Source organism: Salmo salar, chromosome ssa19, assembly GCF_905237065.1.
Source record: "Salmo salar chromosome ssa19, Ssal_v3.1, whole genome shotgun sequence".
Taxonomy (NCBI): domain Eukaryota; kingdom Metazoa; phylum Chordata; class Actinopteri; order Salmoniformes; family Salmonidae; genus Salmo; species Salmo salar.
This window is the reverse complement of record NC_059460.1, coordinates 8997167-9015658: the sequence shown is the minus strand read 5'-3', so window position 1 is coordinate 9015658 and position 18492 is coordinate 8997167. Positions and strand designations below refer to the sequence as shown.

The 18492-nt window shown below is 43.6% G+C and overlaps 1 protein-coding gene across 3 annotated transcripts; it reads right to left on the bottom strand.

The window, feature by feature from the left end:
• Positions 1-1567: 1567 nt before the first annotated feature.
• hnf4g (hepatocyte nuclear factor 4, gamma) lies at positions 1568-18471 on the bottom strand. 3 transcript variants are annotated; one of them, XM_014157149.2, is made up of 10 exons: positions 18235-18471; positions 13981-14146; positions 13521-13615; positions 12822-12928; positions 12556-12711; positions 12178-12265; positions 11495-11647; positions 6608-6844; positions 3508-3627; positions 1568-2560 (listed from the first exon to the last, which is right to left on the bottom strand). In XM_014157149.2, the coding sequence occupies exons 2-10, from the start codon at positions 14139-14141 to the stop codon at positions 2451-2453; spliced, it is 1227 nt and encodes a 408-aa protein (XP_014012624.1). In that variant the 5' UTR covers positions 14142-14146; positions 18235-18471; the 3' UTR covers positions 1568-2450. The 3 variants fall into 3 exon arrangements, with proteins under 3 accessions (XP_014012624.1, XP_014012623.1, XP_045558026.1); XM_014157148.2 differs by lacking the exon at positions 18235-18471 and adding an exon at positions 15108-16171; XM_045702070.1 differs by lacking the exon at positions 18235-18471 and adding an exon at positions 14793-15088.
• Between the last annotated feature and the right edge of the window lie 21 nt (positions 18472-18492).

Genomic DNA, 18492 nt, shown 5'->3' with positions numbered 1-18492 from the left:
ACCCATACAGCCATAAACACACACCTCATAACCCAGACCCATACAGCCATGGTTGCACACCACATAACCCAGACCCATACAGCCATAAACACACACCTCATAACCCAGACCAATACAGCCATAAACACACACCTCATAACCCAGACCCATACAGCCATAAACACACACCTCATAACCCAGACCAATACAGCCATAAACACACACCACATAACCCAGACCAATACAGCCATAAACACACACCTCATAACCCAGACCAATACAGCCATAAACACACACCTCATAACCCAGACCCATACAGCCATAAACACACACCTCATAACCCAGACCAATACAGCCATAAACACACACCACATAACCCAGACCAATACAGCCATAAACACACACCTCATAACCCAGACCAATACAGCCATAAACACACACCACATAACCCAGACCAATACAGCCATAAACACACACCTCATAACCCAGACCAATACAGCCATAAACACACACCTCATAACCCAGACCCATACAGCCATGGTTGCACACCTCATAACCCAGACCCATACAGCCATAAACACACACCTCATAACCCAGACCCATACAGCCATGGTTACACACCTCATAACCCAGACCCATACAGCCATAAACACACACCTCATAACCCAGACCCATACAGCCATAAACACACACCTCATAACCCAGACCCATACAGCCATAAACACACACCTCATAACCCAGACCAATACAGCCATAAACACACACCTCATAACCCAGACCAATACAGCCATAAACACACACCTCATAACCCAGACCAATACAGCCATAAACACACACCTCATAACCCAGACCCATACAGCCATAAACACACACCTCATAACCCAGACCAATACAGCCATAAACACACACCTCATAACCCAGACCAATACAGCCATAAACACACACCACATAACCCAGACCCATACAGCCATAAACACACACCTCATAACCCAGACCCATACAGCCATAAACACACACCTCATAACCCAGACCCATACAGCCATGGTTGCACACCTCATAACCCAGACCCATACAGCCATGGTTGCACACCACAGAACAGAACAGTGATAGGAGCAGTCAGGTGAAAGGCCATGGAGCATATGTAAAAAGTATACTATAAATTCACTCTTACTCTTACAGTTCTATGTTCACTTTATCTATTTTGTATATAATGTATGTAAACTTTGTGTGAATTCCTCTGTATTCTGTCTCTAAATGTTGTCTATCACTAGCAGCACCATATCGTCAAGTAACATTCTGAGTATGTGTAAATCACAGGAGGTTGGTGGCACTTTAATTGGGGAGGACAGGCTCGTGGTAATGGCTGGAGTGGAATCAGTGGAATAGTATCAAATACATCAAACACATGTCTTCCATTTGTTCCAGACATTATTATGAGCCATCCTCCCCTCACCAGCCTGCTGTGGTATAAATGCTCTTGGCGAATAAATGTCATTCTTATTCTGAATTGTTATTTCTATTTAAACCATATGGGGGTGCCCCTTTCCCCTCATTTTCCCCGTTGTGGCGCAATGGATTATGCCGTGTGTGCATTTTATCATTTTATTTTATCATGTCCATGTTCATGCAAGAGCGTACAAAATGCAACGTGTAGCTTAGGTTACAATTCATTGAAAATAGTGTTCTGTGTTTATCAGAATATACAGTTACAAAATATAGCTTACATTGTCTAATTTGTATACACTATTTGACAGTTTAGAAGGTCAATATAATAGTTCTGACATACAAACAATTGAATTTACATTTGAACATTTTCATATCGTTTCATATTATAACAGTAATCTCAAAAGACTGAAAGACACTGAAAAGTTGATTAGGAACTAAATGTAGGGTTAATTATATTATTGACAAATACAGTATACTCCAGTCTGTGTATTTGTAAAGCAACATCGCAACACGTGAACATTAATATTAACAGACAGTCATGTGTTCCAGACACAGTCCACTACTAATAAGTGCACTTTGAGTAACACATACTGTATATAAAGTACATGCTGATTAGCAAATCTCTTGCTCCATATTCAGTGATGAGCCTAGGATAAGCTCAAATACACTCACAATTACACCACGATGAGAGAGCCTCTGAGTTTAGAAATAATCTAATGATTTATAAAGATGCTACAATCTACACAGATTATTCAACTTCAAGACTACCAAACTGGAGTGAAAACCTATGGCACTGAATAGGGGAGGAAACATTGAGCATTTTACACATTTACAAACATAGAGCAGAATGCAAACTTGAGATCCAAATTCAAGTTTTTTCATGTAAGAGGTTACAGGTGTAGATCTCAAATTCGGATTTGGCCCATAGAAAAGGCTTTCTGCTATTTTTTTGGCTGCATTCATGGTGGACAAACAGTATGTTTTGTTTGTTTGGTTATTCGGTGGTGGGGGCGGGTGCTGTACACTCAGAGTGGGGATTCGGCTGTATGTCTGTGTGGGAGGGGTGGAGCCAGGAGGAGGGAGGGGCTAGGAGAGGACTTCTCTGCAACCTGAGGCGGAGACGGGATAGGAGTGTCTGGAGACGGGAGGGAGGGAGGGAGGGAGGGAGGGAGAGAGAGAGAGAGAGAGAGGGAGAGAGAGAGAGAGAGAGAGAGAGAGAGGGAGAGAGAGAGATGAGCCTCACACCAGAGGGGCAGAAAGAGTAATATGGAGCAGTCATGGTGGAATATAATGAATGCTTGCCTGTGAATGCTCATGAATCTTACCTACCGGAGAAACAACTGCGTGCATGCTTGTGTGTATTTTACCTATCTGAGTAGTGTGTGTAGCAGGCATAGTGCTGATGACCAGTGTGTGTAGGTGTGTATTTGACCTATCTGAGTAGTGTGTGTAGCAGGCATAGTGCTGATGACCAGTGTGTGTAGGTGTGTATTTGACCTATCTGAGTAGTGTGTGTAGCAGGCATAGTGCTGATGACCAGTGTGTGTAGGTGTGTATTTGACCTATCTGAGTAGTGTGTGTAGCAGGCATAGTGCTGATGACCAGTGTGTGTAGGTGTGTATTTGACCTATCTGAGTAGTGTGTGTAGCAGGCATAGTGCTGATGACCAGTGTGTGTAGGTGTGTATTTGACCTATCTGAGTAGTGTGTGTAGCAGGCATAGTGCTGATGACCAGTGTGTGTAGGTGTGTATTTGACCTATCTGAGTAGTGTGTGTAGCAGGCATAGTGCTGATGACCAGTGTGTGTAGGTGTGTATTTGACCTATCTGAGTAGTGTGTGTAGCAGGCATAGTGCTGATGACCAGTGTGTGTAGGTGTGTATTTGACCTATCTGAGTAGTGTGTGTAGCAGGCATAGTGCTGATGACCAGTGTGTGTAGGTGTGTATTTTACCTATCTGAGTAGTGTGTGTAGCAGGCATAGTGCTGATGACCAGTGTGTGTAGGTGTGTATTTTACCTATCTGAGTAGTGTGTGTAGCAGGCATAGTGCTGATGACCAGTGTGTGTAGGTGTGTATTTTACCTATCTGAGTAGTGTGTGTAGCAGGCATAGTGCTGATGACCAGTGTGTGTCCAGTCAGAGGGTCCTGGGCTAACTGGGTGTGTCCTGGGTGGTGCAGGTGGGCGGGCTCTGCCGCCAGACCTGGAGATAAACAGACAAACCAGCCAATCAGGACACAGGAAAATATATTTGCTTGTGTCCACCGTTAATGTACACTCTACTACCCACCTCCAAGTAGCGTCATAACATCTATATTGCTTATCAATAATATTGATGTTATGTTACAAAGGTTGGGGAGTAACGAATTACATGTAATCCGTTACATGTAAGGGATTACAAAAAAACAGTAACTGTAATCCGTTACGTTACGTTACCAGCAAAAATATTGTAATCAGATTACAGATACTTTTGAAAAACTAGATGATTACTTTAAGTTTGTTCCACCTAAGCGAGTCTGACCACAAGTCAGAGACCACTATGATGATACACCAAATGTGATGGATCGTGGAAAAGAGCAGGAATGGACTTTTGTAGGCTACAGTCCAAGCTATGTCTTCCAATAGTACGACTGCTGTCGGCATCCAAAGATTATCCAACTTGAATAAACACTTGGAGGTAAGGATGACAGCAGTGGTGTAGTCTACGGCGATACGGATATGACTTATTATTGATATCTAAAGTAAACTCACTCACTTTTGTACATCGCCTTGGTCCGTACAATTGACCTTATTTTAGCGCCCCAAAAAACAAATACTTCCAGATCAACTGTAATGTTAACACCATTGTAAAGCACAATTTCTCCCCTTTCCAACAAAATCCATGCCGAGACCTCCACGCTGCCCGTTTCTGCATGATTCAAGAAGGCAATGAGCTCCGTCAGGTCTTTTTAAAAATGGCGGGTGGGGAAGTGAAACTAATGCGTGGTAGTGAGAAGGAGAGATGTCGTGAAGGGAAACTGCTTTTTATCACTCGATCTGTCCAACTTATCACCTTATCGTCTCTAAAATGTAAATAAAACACTATAAAGAGTTTATAGAATGTGTCATTACATACCTATTTGAAGGTTTGTGTCGAATTTGAATCGGATTTTTAGGGCGGTGCTAAAGTGATCTTCAGAAGTAAACAGCGGCTTTTGAGAGTCATGATCGCTTGCAGTGATGACGTAAAAAATGGCTAGGTATCCCCCCCCTTACCCCCGTCACTGTCCATTTCTTGTTTTTAAACGATGAGAGAAGTGCTACACCTGGTGGAGAGCGATTGTAAGACAGAAATAGTTGCTTTATGCGTGCTGTTCGTTACGGCATGACACGTCACGATGTAACGGAGGGTCAGTTTTTTCAACTTTTCTCCAATACTATAGAGCCATTACCATGTCGATCAACGCTTGAATAGAAACATAGTTCACACCCCAGATTTTGAAGTCAACACAGCCGCTACAGTCTCTGTTCACCGTCTGCCCTGGCCTGTCTCCCCCTGTCTGGTACAGGTACACCCCCCAAACTACCTCTCTCAAAGAGTGCAATGTATAAAGTCAGAAAATCTGCTGTCTCAGCCACTGCCTGTCACCAAGGGAGTGCCCCAAGGCTCAATCCTAGACCCCATAGCTCAGGCAGTAGGAAGCTCTCTCATACATTTATATGCAGATGACACAGTCTTATACTCAGCTGGCCCCTCCCCGGATTTTGTGTTACATGCTCTACAACAAAGCTTTCTTAGTGTCCAACAAGCTTTCTCTACCCTTAACCTTGTTCTGAACACCTCCAAAACAAAGGTTATGTGGTTTGGTAAGAAGAATGCCCTTCTCCCCACAGGTGTGATTACTACATCTGAGGGTTTAGAGCTTGAGGTAGTCACCTCATACAAGCACTTGGGAGTATGGCTAGACAGTACACTGTCCTTCTCTCAGCACATATCAAAGCTGCAGGCTAAAGTTACATCTAAACTGGGTTTCCTCTATTGTAATCGCTCCTCTTTCACCCCAGCTGCCAAACTAGCCCTGATTCAGATGACCATCCTACCCATGCTAGATTACGGAGACATAATTTATAGATCAGGAGGTAAGGGTACTCTTGAGCGGCTAGATGTTCTTTACCATTCGGCCATCAGATTTGCCACCAATGCTCCTTAAAGGACACATCACTGCACTCTATACTCCTCTGTAAACTGGTCATCTCTGTAGACCCGTCGCAAGACCCACTGGTTGATGCTTATTTATAAAACCCTCTTAGGCCTCACTCCCTCCATCTAAGATATCTACTGCAGCCCTCATCCTCCACATACAACACCCATTCTGCCAGTCACATTCTGTTAAAGGTCCCCAAAGCACACACATCCCTGGGTTGCTCGTCTTTTCAGTTCGCTATAGCTAGCGACTGGAACGAGCTGCAACAAACACTCAAACTGGACCGTTTTATCTCAATCTCTTCATTCAAAGACTCAATCATGGACACTCTTACTGACAGTTGTGGCTGCTTTGCGTGATGTATTGTTGTCTCTACCTTCTTGCCCTTTGTGCTGTTGTCTGTGCCCAATAATGTTTGTACCAGGTTTTATGCTGCTACCATGTTGTGTTGCTACCATGTTGTTGTCATGTTGTGTTGCTACCATGCTGTGTTGTCATGTGTTGCTGCCTTGCTATGTTGTTGTCTTAGGTCTCTCTTTATGTAGTGTTGTGTGGTCTCTCTTGTCATGATGTGTGTTTTGTCCTATATTTGTATGTTATTTTTATTTTTTTATTTAATCCCAGCCCCCGTCCCCGTAGGTCTTTTGCCCTTTGGCAGGCCGTCGTTGTAAATAAGAATTTTTCTTCATTGACTTGCCTAGTTAAATAAACGTTAAATAAATCAAATAAATAAAGTAAAATTCAACATCCATATAAGGCCAGCTATGTAAACTTTAACATTGATTTATCCTGCAATAGATGTAGTTCAAATTGGTAATATGTATATTTGTCTTCTAATTTCTCTTAAGGGGAAAGTAGTCTAAAAGTAACAGAATGTAATCAGATTACGTTACTGAGTTTGGGTAATCCAAAAGTTACGTTACTGATTACAATTACTGTAATGGATTATATTTAGAAAGTAACCTACCCAACCCTGTATGTTATCATACATAGACTCACCTCCCAGCAGCATCTCGTGCAGAAGGTTGTCTATCTTGGCCAGGCCACAGAGTTTAACAAACTGCAGTTGTTCTATCATCTGCCAGGTGATGGACTGTAGAGTAGGAAGCAGTAGCAGCAGCTCTCCAAACCTCCCTCTGGAGTCATACTGACGGTCGTTAATATAGTCCTCTAGACTCATCTGGACCTGCAGACGCATCGCCTTGATCTTAGACGGGTCACGCAGAGACTTGGCATCTGGAGAGAAGGAGGGATGGAACGATGATGGAAGGAGAGAAAGGATACGTGAATCAAATCAAATCAAACTTTATTTGTCACATATGTGTAGGCCTTACTGTGAAATGCTTACTTACAAGCCCTTAACCAAAAATGCAGTTCAAGAGAGTAAAGAAAATATTTAACAAACTAAAGTAAAAAATAAAAAGTAACACAATAAAATAACAATAACGAGGCTATATACAGGGGGTACCGGTAACGAGTCAATGTGCAGGGGTACAGGTTAGTTGAGGTAATTTGTACATGTAGGTAGGGGTGAAGTGTCTATGCATAGAAAATAAACAGCGAGTAGCAGGAGTTAAAAAACAAATGGGGGGGTGTCAATGTAAATAGTCCGGGTGGTCATTTGATTAATTGTTCAGCAGTCTTATGGCTTGGGGGTTGAAGCTGTTAAGGAACCTTTTGGTCCTAGTCTTGGCGCTCCGGTACTGTTTGTCATGCGGTAGCAGAGTGAACAGTCTATGACTTGGGTGACTGGAGTCTTTGACAATTTTTGGGGCTTTCCTCTGACACCGCCTTGTATACAGTTGAAGTCGGAAGATTACATACACTTAGGTTGGAGTCATTAAAACTTGTTTTTCAACCACTCAAACTATAGTTTTGGCAAGTTGGTTAGGACATCTACTTTGTGCATGACACAAGTAATTTTTCCAACAATTGTTTGCAGACAGATTATTTCACTTATAATTCACTGTATCACAATTCCAGTGGGTCAGACGTTTATATTCACTAAGTTGACTGTACGTTTAAACAGCTTTAAAAATTCCAGGAAATGATGTCATAGCTTTAGAAGCTTCTGATAGGCTAATTGACATCCTTTGAGTCAATTGGAGGTGTACCTGTGGATGTATTTCAAGGCCTACCTTCAAACTCAGTGCCTCTTTGCTTGACATCATGGGAAAATAAAAAGAAATCAGCCAAGACCTCAGAAAAAAATTGTATCCCTCCACAAGTCTGTTTTATCATTGGGAGTAATTTCCAAACGCCTGAAGGTACCACGTTCATCTGTACAAACAATATTACGCAAGTATAAACACCATGAAATCACGCAGCCGTCATACCGCTCAGGAAGGAGACGTGTTCTGTCTCCTAGAGATGAATGTACTTTGGTGCGAAAAGTGCAAATCAATCCCAGAACAACAGCAAAGGACATTGTGAAGATGCTGGATGAAACCGGTACAAAAGTATCTATAGCCACAGTAAAACGAGTCCTATATCGACCTGAAAGGCCGCTCAGCAAGGAAGAAGCCACTGCTCCAAAACTGCCATAAAAAAGCCAGACTACGGTTTGCAACTGCACATGGGGACAAAAGTCCGTACTTTTTGGAGAAATGTTCTCTGGTCTGATGAAACAAAAATAGAACTGTTTGGCCATAATGACCATCGTTATGTTTGGAGGAAAAGGGGGGAGGCTTGCAAGCCAAAGAACACCATCCCAACTGTGAAGCACAGGGGTCGCAGCATCATGTTGTGGGGGTGCTTTGCTGCCGGAGGGACTGGTGCACTTCACAAAATAGATGGCATCATAAGGAAAATTATATGGATATATTGAAGCAACATCTCAAGACATCAGTCAGGAAGTTAAAGCTTGGTCGCAAATGGGTCTTCCAAATGGACAATGGTCCCAAGCATACTTCCAAAGTTGTGGCAAAATGGCTTAAGGACAACAAAGTCATCACAAAGCCCTGACCTCAATCCTATAGAAAATTTGTTGGCAGAACTGAAAAAGCTTGTGCGAGCAAGGAGGCCTACAAACCTGACTGAGTTACACCAGCTCTGTCAGGAGGTATGGGCCAAAATTCACCTAACTTATTGTGGGAAGCTTGTGGAAGGCTACCCGAAACATTTGACCCAAGTTAAACAATTTAAAGGCAATGCTACCAAATACTAATTGAGTGTATGTAAACTTCTGACCCACTGGGAATGTGATGAAAGAAATAAAAGCTGAAATAAATCATTCTCTCTACTATTATTCTGACATTTAACATTCTTAAAATAAAGTGGTGATCCTACCTGACGTAGGACAGGGAATGTTTACTAGGATTAAAAGTCAGGAATTGTGAAAAACTGAGTTTTAAATGTATTTGGCTAAGGTGTATGTAAACATCTGACTTCAACTGTAGGTCCTGGATGGCAGGAAGCCTGGCCCCAGTGATGTACTGGGCCATACACACTACTCTCTGTAGCACTCTACGGCCAGATGCCAAGCAGTTGCCATACCAGGCGGTGATGCAACTGGTCAGGATGCTCTCAATGGTGCAGTTGTATAACTTTTTGAGGATCTGGTGACCCATGCCAATTCTTTTTAGTCTCCTGAGGGGGAAAAGGTGTTGTCGTGCCCTCTTTACGACTGTCTTGGTGTGTTTGGACCATGATTGTTTGTTGGTGATGTGGACACCAAGGAACTAGAAACTCTCGACCCGCTCCACTACAGCCCCATCGATGTTAATGGGGGCCTGTTCGGCCCGCCTTTTCCTGTAGTCCACAATCAGATCCTTTGTCTTGTTCATATTGAGGAAGAGGTTGTTGTCCTGGCACCACACTGCCAGGTCTCTGACCTCCTCCCTATAGACTGTCTCATCGTTGTTGGTAATCAGGCCTACCACTGTTGTGTCGTCAGCAAACTTAATGATGGTGTTGGAGTCGTGTTTAGCCATGCAGTCGTGGGTGAACAGGGTGTACAGGAGGGGACTAAGCACACACCCCTGAGGGAACCCAGTGTTGAGGATCAGCTTGGCAGACGTGTTGTTGCCTACTCTTACCACCTGGGGGCGGCCCGTCAGGAAGTCCAGGATCCAGTTGCAGAGGGAGGTGTTTAGTCCCAGGTTCCTTAGCTTAGTGATGAGCTTTGTGGGCACTAACGCTGAGCTTTAGTCAATGAACAGCATTCTCACATAGGTCTTCCTTTTGTCCAGGTGGGAAAGGGCAGTGTGGAGTGCAATTGAGATTGCGTCATCTGTGGATCTGTTGGGGCGGAATGCGAATTGGAGTGGGTCTAAGGTATCCGGGATGATGCTGTTAATGAGATTCCCTTTGTAGTCCGTAATAGTTTTCATGCCTTGCCACATCCGACGAGCGTCAGAGCCGGTGTTGTAGGATTCTATCTTAATCCTGTATTGACACTTTGCCTGTTTGATGGTTTGTCTGAGGGCATCGCGGGATTTCTTACAAGCGTCCGGATTAGTGTCCCGCTCCTTGAAATTGGTTGCTCTAGCCTTTAGCTCAATGCGGATGTTGTCTGTAATCCATGGCTTCTGTTTGGGATATGTACGTACAGTCACTGTGGGGACGACGTCATTGATGCAGCTATTGATGAAGCCGATGACTGAGGTGGTGTACTCCTCAATGCCATTGGATGAATCCCGGAACATATTCCAGTCTGTGCTAGCAAAACAGTTCTGTAGCGTAGCATCCGCGTCATCTGACCATTTCCATATTGAGTGAGTCACTGGTACTTCCTGCTTTAGTTTTTGCTTGTAAGCAGGAATCAGGATGATAGAATTATGGTCAGATTTGCCAAATGGAGGGCGAGAGAGAGCATTGTATGCGTCTCTGTGTGTGGAGTAAAGGTGGTGTAGGGTTTTTTTCCCTCTGGTTGCACATGTGACATGCTGGTAGAAATGAGATAAGTCCCCGGCCACTAGGAGCGCCACTTCTGGATGAGCATTTTCTTGTTTGCTTATGGCCTTATACAGCTGGTTGAGTGCGGTCTTAGTGCCAGCATCGGTTTGTGGTGGTAAATAGACGGCTATGAAAAATATAGATGAGAACTCTCTTGGTAGATAGTGTGGTCGACAGCTTATCATGAGGTACTCTACCTCAGGCGAGCAATACCTCGAGACTTCTTTAATATTAGACATCGCGCACCAGCTGTTATTGAGAAATAGACACACACCCCCACCCCTCGCCTTACCAGATGTAGCTTCTCTGTCCTGCCGATGCATGGAAAATCCCGCCATCTCTATATTATCCGTGTCGTCGTTCAGCCACGACTCGGGGAAACATAAGATATTACAGTTTTCAATGTTCCGTTGGTAGGATAGTCTTGATCGTATAACATCCATTTTGTTTTCCAGTGATTGCACGTTGGCCAATAGAACGGATGGTAGTAGAGGTTTACTCAGTCGCCTACGGATTCTCAGAAGGCAGCCCGACATCCGCCCTCTTTTTTTCCATCTTTTCTTCACGCAAATATCCTTCGCGTTGGACTCATTAAAGAAAACATATTTGTCCAGTTCGTGGTGAGTAATCACTGTTCTGATGTCCAGAAGTTATTTTCGGTCATAAGAGACGGTAGCAGCAACAATATGTACAAAATAAGTGAAAAAATAAGTTACAAACAACGCGAAAAACGGACAAAATAGCACAGTTGGTTAGGAGCCCATAAAACGGCAGCCATCCCCTCCAGCGCCATTTTTGATATGATATGAAATGATATACGTGCAGGCTTTTGGCGTCTGCTGAAACAGAGGCAACAGAGAACAGTCACGTGTCAATGATTAACAAAACCATTCAAATCAACTTTGTTTGGTTGAATACGGAAGCTATTGTGTGGTATGTGGGCGTGTAAAAGTGGAAGGCTGCCTGAGTCGGGGTTGTTAAAGTGCTTACCAGGGTCAAAGAAGACAATGGCCTTGAGAGCAGCATACTCATTGTCATCTATCTGGATGTCCTGGAAGGGCAGGACCAGCTCATCTAGAACACGGTTAGCTACACGACCGATGTCCGGCTCCGCACTGCTACCATGGATCACACACCCATTACCTGGAGAGGGAGAGAGGGGGAGGGAAATGTGTGTTTTGGGAGAGGGGTAGGGGGGTTGAGTGTGTGTTTCTCCACATGTTGCGGGGGATGTGTGTGTGTGTGTGTGTGTGTGTGTGTGTGTGTGTGTGTGTGTGTGTGTGTGTGTGTGTGTGTGTGTGTGTGTGTGTGTGTGTGTGTGTGTGCATTAGTGCCTGAGTCTATGTTGGTGAATGTACTTGAAGCATGTCACTTACAATCCCCATTTACATTACTTATCAATTATTTTCATAGTTTTACCATCTACAAATCATCTGTAGGTGGCGATCCACAAAAAGTGTCTTCCATGTCTTTCTGTCTGATAAAACATGTTTAAGTCAGAGGCCTCCAAATACTTGAGTCAATGATTATCTGATTGTATAACAGTCTTACAGGGCAGCCGACCTGTTAGCCTTGATGTGTCAGCTTTAAATCAAGCTTAGCACGGCAGTATAGCAGGTTCTGATTGAGTGTTACTGAGGCATACAGGTGAGAGGTGATTGGTCAGTTCTTACCAAGAAGCAGGATGTCCTTATAAGGCATTGACCTCTTGGCGACCCCTAGTAGAAGGTGTTCCCCTGCATGAGCCCTGAGCAGACTCACCTGGACAAACACAGACACACAGACACAGGAAACACACACAGGGTGAGAAACAATGACATGAGTGACCGAACACAGGCTACAAACATATCTCAGTTCAAGACTCATTTGACTCTAAACCATTAGCTACGGACTGAAGCTAGGTCCATTACTTTGTGTTTCTGGAAGGTCACAAGCACAGTCAAAAGGCTTTAGAAGAGTCATGGCATAACTTTGATAACCACTGTTTTGTTTTAGTTCCAGTCACTACTAGGTGGCCATGTAGCTAAGCCCAGACTAGACAGGTTGTTTACCTGGTCATCCAGGGGCAGCTCACCGAAGGCAGGGATGTATTTGGCCCATTCCACCAGCACTAGCAGCTGTTGTCTCATGGAGTCACAGACATCACCCACACCAGCTGACTTCTGTTCTGACACATCTACTGCACCCCTGGGACTGGACACACTGATCTAGAGTGGGGAGAGAGAATGAGTAGTCATGCAGATGATTGGCAACACTAATGATGTGTGTGTGTACGTGTGTGTGTGTGTGTGTGTGTGTGTGTACGGGTGCGTTTTACCTGTTGAGACAGTGACTCTGCCTGGGCCAGAACAGTGATAGGTGGGAGATCCTGACTGTCCTGAATGTTTCTTCTGGAGCTGATACGATCTCTCTCATTCTGAACCGCTGAAATACACACACACACACACACACACACACACACACACACACACACACACACACACTCAGATCCGAGCTATTAGAATGATATTACCATGTTACCATTTCCAGAATCTAAGGTATAGGACTGAGAAACACATATATTCAAGTCCCAGTTTGCTACAATATCATAATAATCATTTGAATAGCTGACTTTTAGTTCAGACCAATGCAGGAGAACAGGCTGTGTAGAGAGGTGAAGTCAAAAGTTAACCAATAGCAGCCCTGAACAACATGTCTGAAAGGCACATGATTGGGTGTCATAAATCTCGCTGCCAAGGTTACAGGGCCCATAAACACACACACACACACAAACACACACACAATCCTTTTCTGATATCCGTCGTAAACACAGTGTTCTCTGAATAATCATGTTTAGTTTATGGCAACGCTGGTTTCAGCCTCCCAGCCCTGATGCCCTCCTCACACTGACTGCTTGATTTGTTTCATTTGTGAGTACAGAGCTAGTGCTGGAACAAAAGCCTGCACATTGATGGAGATGAGCTCCATTTCTATTGGTATTCAGTAATACTGATGGTTCTGGTTTGATGTGGCCAACCTTCTTTCTTCATGCCAGCTCTGAAACACTTGTGGAGCCTGCAGAACCGACACTGGTTCCTCTTGTCCTTGTCCACCACACACTGACGGTTAAACCTGGAGACGCACAGACAGATTACTGTCAATGTCTTAACTCTATGGGCCTACCTTGTACTTCTGTTCGTTGCAATATGACTACACTCTTAGAAAAAAGGGTTCCAAAAGGGTTTTTCAGCTGTCCCCATAGGAGCACCCTTTTGGGTTCCAGGTAGAACTCTCTGTGGAAAGTCAAGGAACCCCAAAAGGTTCTACCTGGCACCAAAAAGGGTTCCGAAGAACCCTTGTCGGTTCTAGATAGCACCTTTTTTCTAAGAGTGTACTGTACCTGCAGGAGTGTAATGCTAATATTGTGTCTGTTAGTGTAGACATAGGCTCTGGTAGCTGCAGCTTTAGGCTGGAAACACAAACACACACTCCCCTACCTGCAGGAGTAGATGTGGTTCTTGCGTATGGAGCGTCTGAAGAAGCCTTTACATCCATCACAGCTGGAGGCTCCATAGTGTTTCCCTGTAGCCTTGTCTCCACATATGGCACAGTTAGAGTTCCCAACATCTGCCTGGGACAGGCCCGGCTCCGCTGGCATACTGTCTGGAACACACATTATCCAAAGACTGGGTTAGACCGCTGAGCTGAAGTCTATAGGTATTAGTGCAGGGAGCTAATACAAGTTTTATGGCCTCTGAAAAGGTTACTCATCATGCATGTACACACACACACACACACACACACACACACACACACACACACACACACACACACACACACACACACACACACACACGTACACACGCATCCTCCTGGCATCAGAAAACCTCCTCAATTGAAATAGAGAATCAATCATTCCTTTGTGCAAGTGAAATCAAGGCATCTTGACAAAGGAAGAGAAGGACTCAGTGGGGATTCAGATCTGTACTAGCTGACTGGTATCTGTATGGTGACAGATAGGGAATTGGCTTGATTAGGAAAGCCTTTGGTGCTTTTATCTGGGATACATGTGAAGGACAGCAATAATATTAAACCTCACTCCAAAACCATGCAGGGTTAGGGTTGATCTAGTTTTTCTATATCTACATGGCTCCAGAGATGAGAAGAGCCTTAAAAACCCAAGTCCCAACCTCCACAGACCCAGACTTAGAACAAGAACCAGAGTATTGGAACATGGACCCAGACCCCATGTGATGTCAAGACCAAAACCATGAGATCAAGACTTATAAATATAGCAATAAAAACACACCAGAAATATTCTTGCATACACCAACCACGTCCAAGGTGGAGGAATACATCTTGCCAATGCCAGAGAGGAGAAAGTCAGTGTTTGACCAACTTTCCTTTTAACCATCAACGTGTTGAGATGACTTCTCCTCTTCCTGTAGGCCCACAATAAACCTGTCTTCATGACACACTGTAGATTCACATCCAAACAGACCTCGTATCACTCATGGATTGAGTGCAGTAATGAGTGTGAGTGTATAAGTAGAATGACAAACTACATGTCTACGTATGTAAACTATGTGTGTGTGTGTGTTTGTGTGCGTGTGGGTCCACTCACCTCCCCCACCATAGAGGACGTCAGCATGATCGAAGCCCAGGGTGCTGTACGTTGGGTCCAGTCCCTCACTGTAGTTGGCTACATCCATGTCCAACAGGGAGTTACTCACTGACGCAGATGGATACTTCATCCTTCACTTTCTTTCCCTCTGTCACCGTCTCTCTCTCTCTCTCTCTCACTCTATCCTTTTACTGGCTCTTCTCCCTCTCTCTTTTTCTCTGCCCGTCTTTCTCTCTGTCTCTGTTTATTTGTTCCAATTTCTTTCACTATCACTTTCTGTCTATTTCTTCTTCTTCACCTTCTTCTTCTTCTTCACCTTCTTCTTCTTCACCTTCTTCTGTCACATACAGTTCTTCCACCTTTCGGAGTGCAGAAGGTAACCTAAGGTCCCTGCCATTTGATTGGTCACCTACAACGAAAGTGGGTGGGCCTTGACGAAGGCATCTCACCTAGTTGCACATTACTTATCTCTTTCTTTCTTTTATCTGTCCTTATTTCCCTCACTTATCACAGGGTTGGAGAGATATGGGAGAGATAGATATTCTCTGTTTGTGAGACATATTGGCAGATTTGACAGGGTGGTGATGATGTCATTAGGTGTGTGTGTTTGTAGCCAGTATTCTGTGGCCTCCATAGCCTGCCTAATCTAATCAATAGCTGAGCAATACAACAGCATCTAATCTACAGGGAGGCAGAGAGGACAGAGAAAAACACCCATTGACTCCCATTAACTTCTCTCTATCCTTTTGTATTGCTGATCATAAACAAGACATGGTTGACCCTCTACTCCCACTATTCACATAGTTTCACTGCACTAAATACCTCTGTTAGAGATTGAATGCAATCTGATTGAGGTAATATAATGAATCTAATATAATTGAATGGCTTGCATCATTCCGTTTATGATTAGGGCAATAATCATGATGGTAGGAAGGAGGGTGTGGGGATATACAGTACACCAAGAGCAGTTACTGTGGTTAATGTTTCCTAATGGCACATACAAATGTAGGATCTTAATTTGATCAACCTTTAATTACTGAGAATTTTCCTGCTCAGCAGAAAATGCAAAGTAGTATATTTGATTTTTAAAAAGGCGTTTAATAAAGTTTGTAATTTCCACTTTGACATTTCAGAATTGATTTGCCCTGACAAAAAAATTATTAACCCCTACAAAAAATGTCCATTAATTCAAATTTCCTGTTGCTGCAGGATAATTTTCTGCTGTTGCAAACTGGCTCAAATTAAGACCCTACATCTATTGCACTAATCCACTAGAGAAAAAGGAGAGAGAAAAAGGAGTTGTGTGCATGTGTGTGACAGAGACTGTGTGTGTGTGTGTGTGTGTGTGTGTGTGTGTGTGTGTGTGTGTGTGTGTGTGTGTGTGTGTGTGTGTGTGTGTGTGTGTGTGTGTGTGTGTGTGTGTGTGTGTGTGTGAGAGAGAGAGAGAGAGAGAGAGAGACATAGACAAAGGTAGATAACATCACCCATAAGGTTACCTGATGAAGACCATGCTAGTGAAAATGTGTTTGCTTAGTGACATTAGTAACAAACAGAGCTTTCTTTTCAAACACAGCAGCCGAACCATATTACAGTCTCTGTCTCTGCTGCCTAGCATCAATGCCTGTTTCTCCCGGAGCACACACACTGTAGTCACATGTCTGGTTGGTGTGTTAGCAACTAAAACACCACAGCAGGGCCATTCTTCCCAGAGCTAACAGGCTAGCACTGTGTGAAACACTCATAACCCTATCTGTCTGTTTGACATTTCAAACCTTTTAAACACTGTATAGCACAGGTATACAGACCACACACAATGCAAAAAAATATGGAGCGATCTTGGTCTTCCTTTAGAGATTGTCATTAGAAGTGAGTCTGATGAAACCGATTTAAAAGTACCTTTTAGTTCAAGTAGAGAACGTGGAATGGGTTATCATTCGATCTTTACCATCCTGTGTGCAACAAAGAGATCTTATCTGTTTTACCACAAGAAAACACCTGTGTTGAATACATACCGTCTTTCTCTCTTCCAACCAGGGGAGATTATTCTACATTATAAACTGGGTGGTTCGAGTCCTGAATGCTGATTGGCTGACAGCCGTGGTATATCAGACCATATACCACGGGTATGACAAAACATTTATTCATACTGCTCCAATTACGTTGGTAACCAGTTTATAATATCAATTAGGCATGAGGGGTGTGGTATATGGCCAATATACCACGGCTAAGGGCTGTATCCAGGCACCCCGTATTGCGTGCGTTGTGCATAAGAACAGCCCTTAGCCGTGGTATATTGGCCATATACCACACCTCCTCGTGCCTTATTACTTAATTATCCAATTTAGATATTAGCAAAAGTTGCAGCATTCCAACTTTTGGATTACTTTGAAAAGAATATCTTGAATATTACACTTTCACTATCTCAAGCTGGTGTCATCCTTTCATCTTCTGACTGAGAGCCAATGGTCTCGTATCAAAGGCATTGAATTGATTAAATGATCCTTTAAAAACATTGGTCTAATATAAGGAAGTCAGGGTCTAGCTCTACCGTTGATGGGTGGGTAGGTATACATGCAATGAGAACAACGAGGTTGACTACAGCCATACGCTAACACACGTTTTATGGAACTGTATGAGGAAGTTCTCACTTCACACAGTTTTACAATTCACACAAGTAAAGTAAGCTATGGCGTAGCCCAACTACCACCCTCTTTAGTTGTTCTATTTGGAGAAAGGTTATCCTCCTCAGAATGAACTACATGAATTATATTTATTTTAGTAGGCAATTCATGGAAAGGTTCTGTTTCATGTCTGTGGGATATAGGCTAGGCTACCTGAGAGCTAGCTCACTCATACTGTAACTCCCATAATCTAGCTGTCCTGTCCTGTGCAGGTGGGGTAACACCCCACTAGACAAACACAGGACCACGTGACAAGTCAATGTCTCTAGTTGGAGCGCTACGACCCAAATACAGCTGACCCGACAAGGAACCGTACGAACGCAGCTGATGTCTCACTTTTGAACACTCAACAACGTTAATTATCATCGCTGTGATAATGTCACTGTATACGATGTAGGCTACAAACATCATGTTCATTCTTTAGATTTTCAAAGGAGACCGCTTACCTTTTTTTTTTGTCCGTCAGCTATGTACATTAATTCAACAGAACGTGAGTCCACCTGTAAACTAGCCACCAGCGTTGAAGCGACACTTGTCCCACGGTGTCACCGCACGAAATGGGAGAGTCGTGGGCGAGGAGTTGTAACAACACACGGAAGGTTGGAAGGGAAAGCTATGGGCCTATAATTCATTGAGCGACACATTTGATGGCGCCGGCATAGGCTCTCATTACATCGATTTACTAAACAAACTGAAAGTAGGGT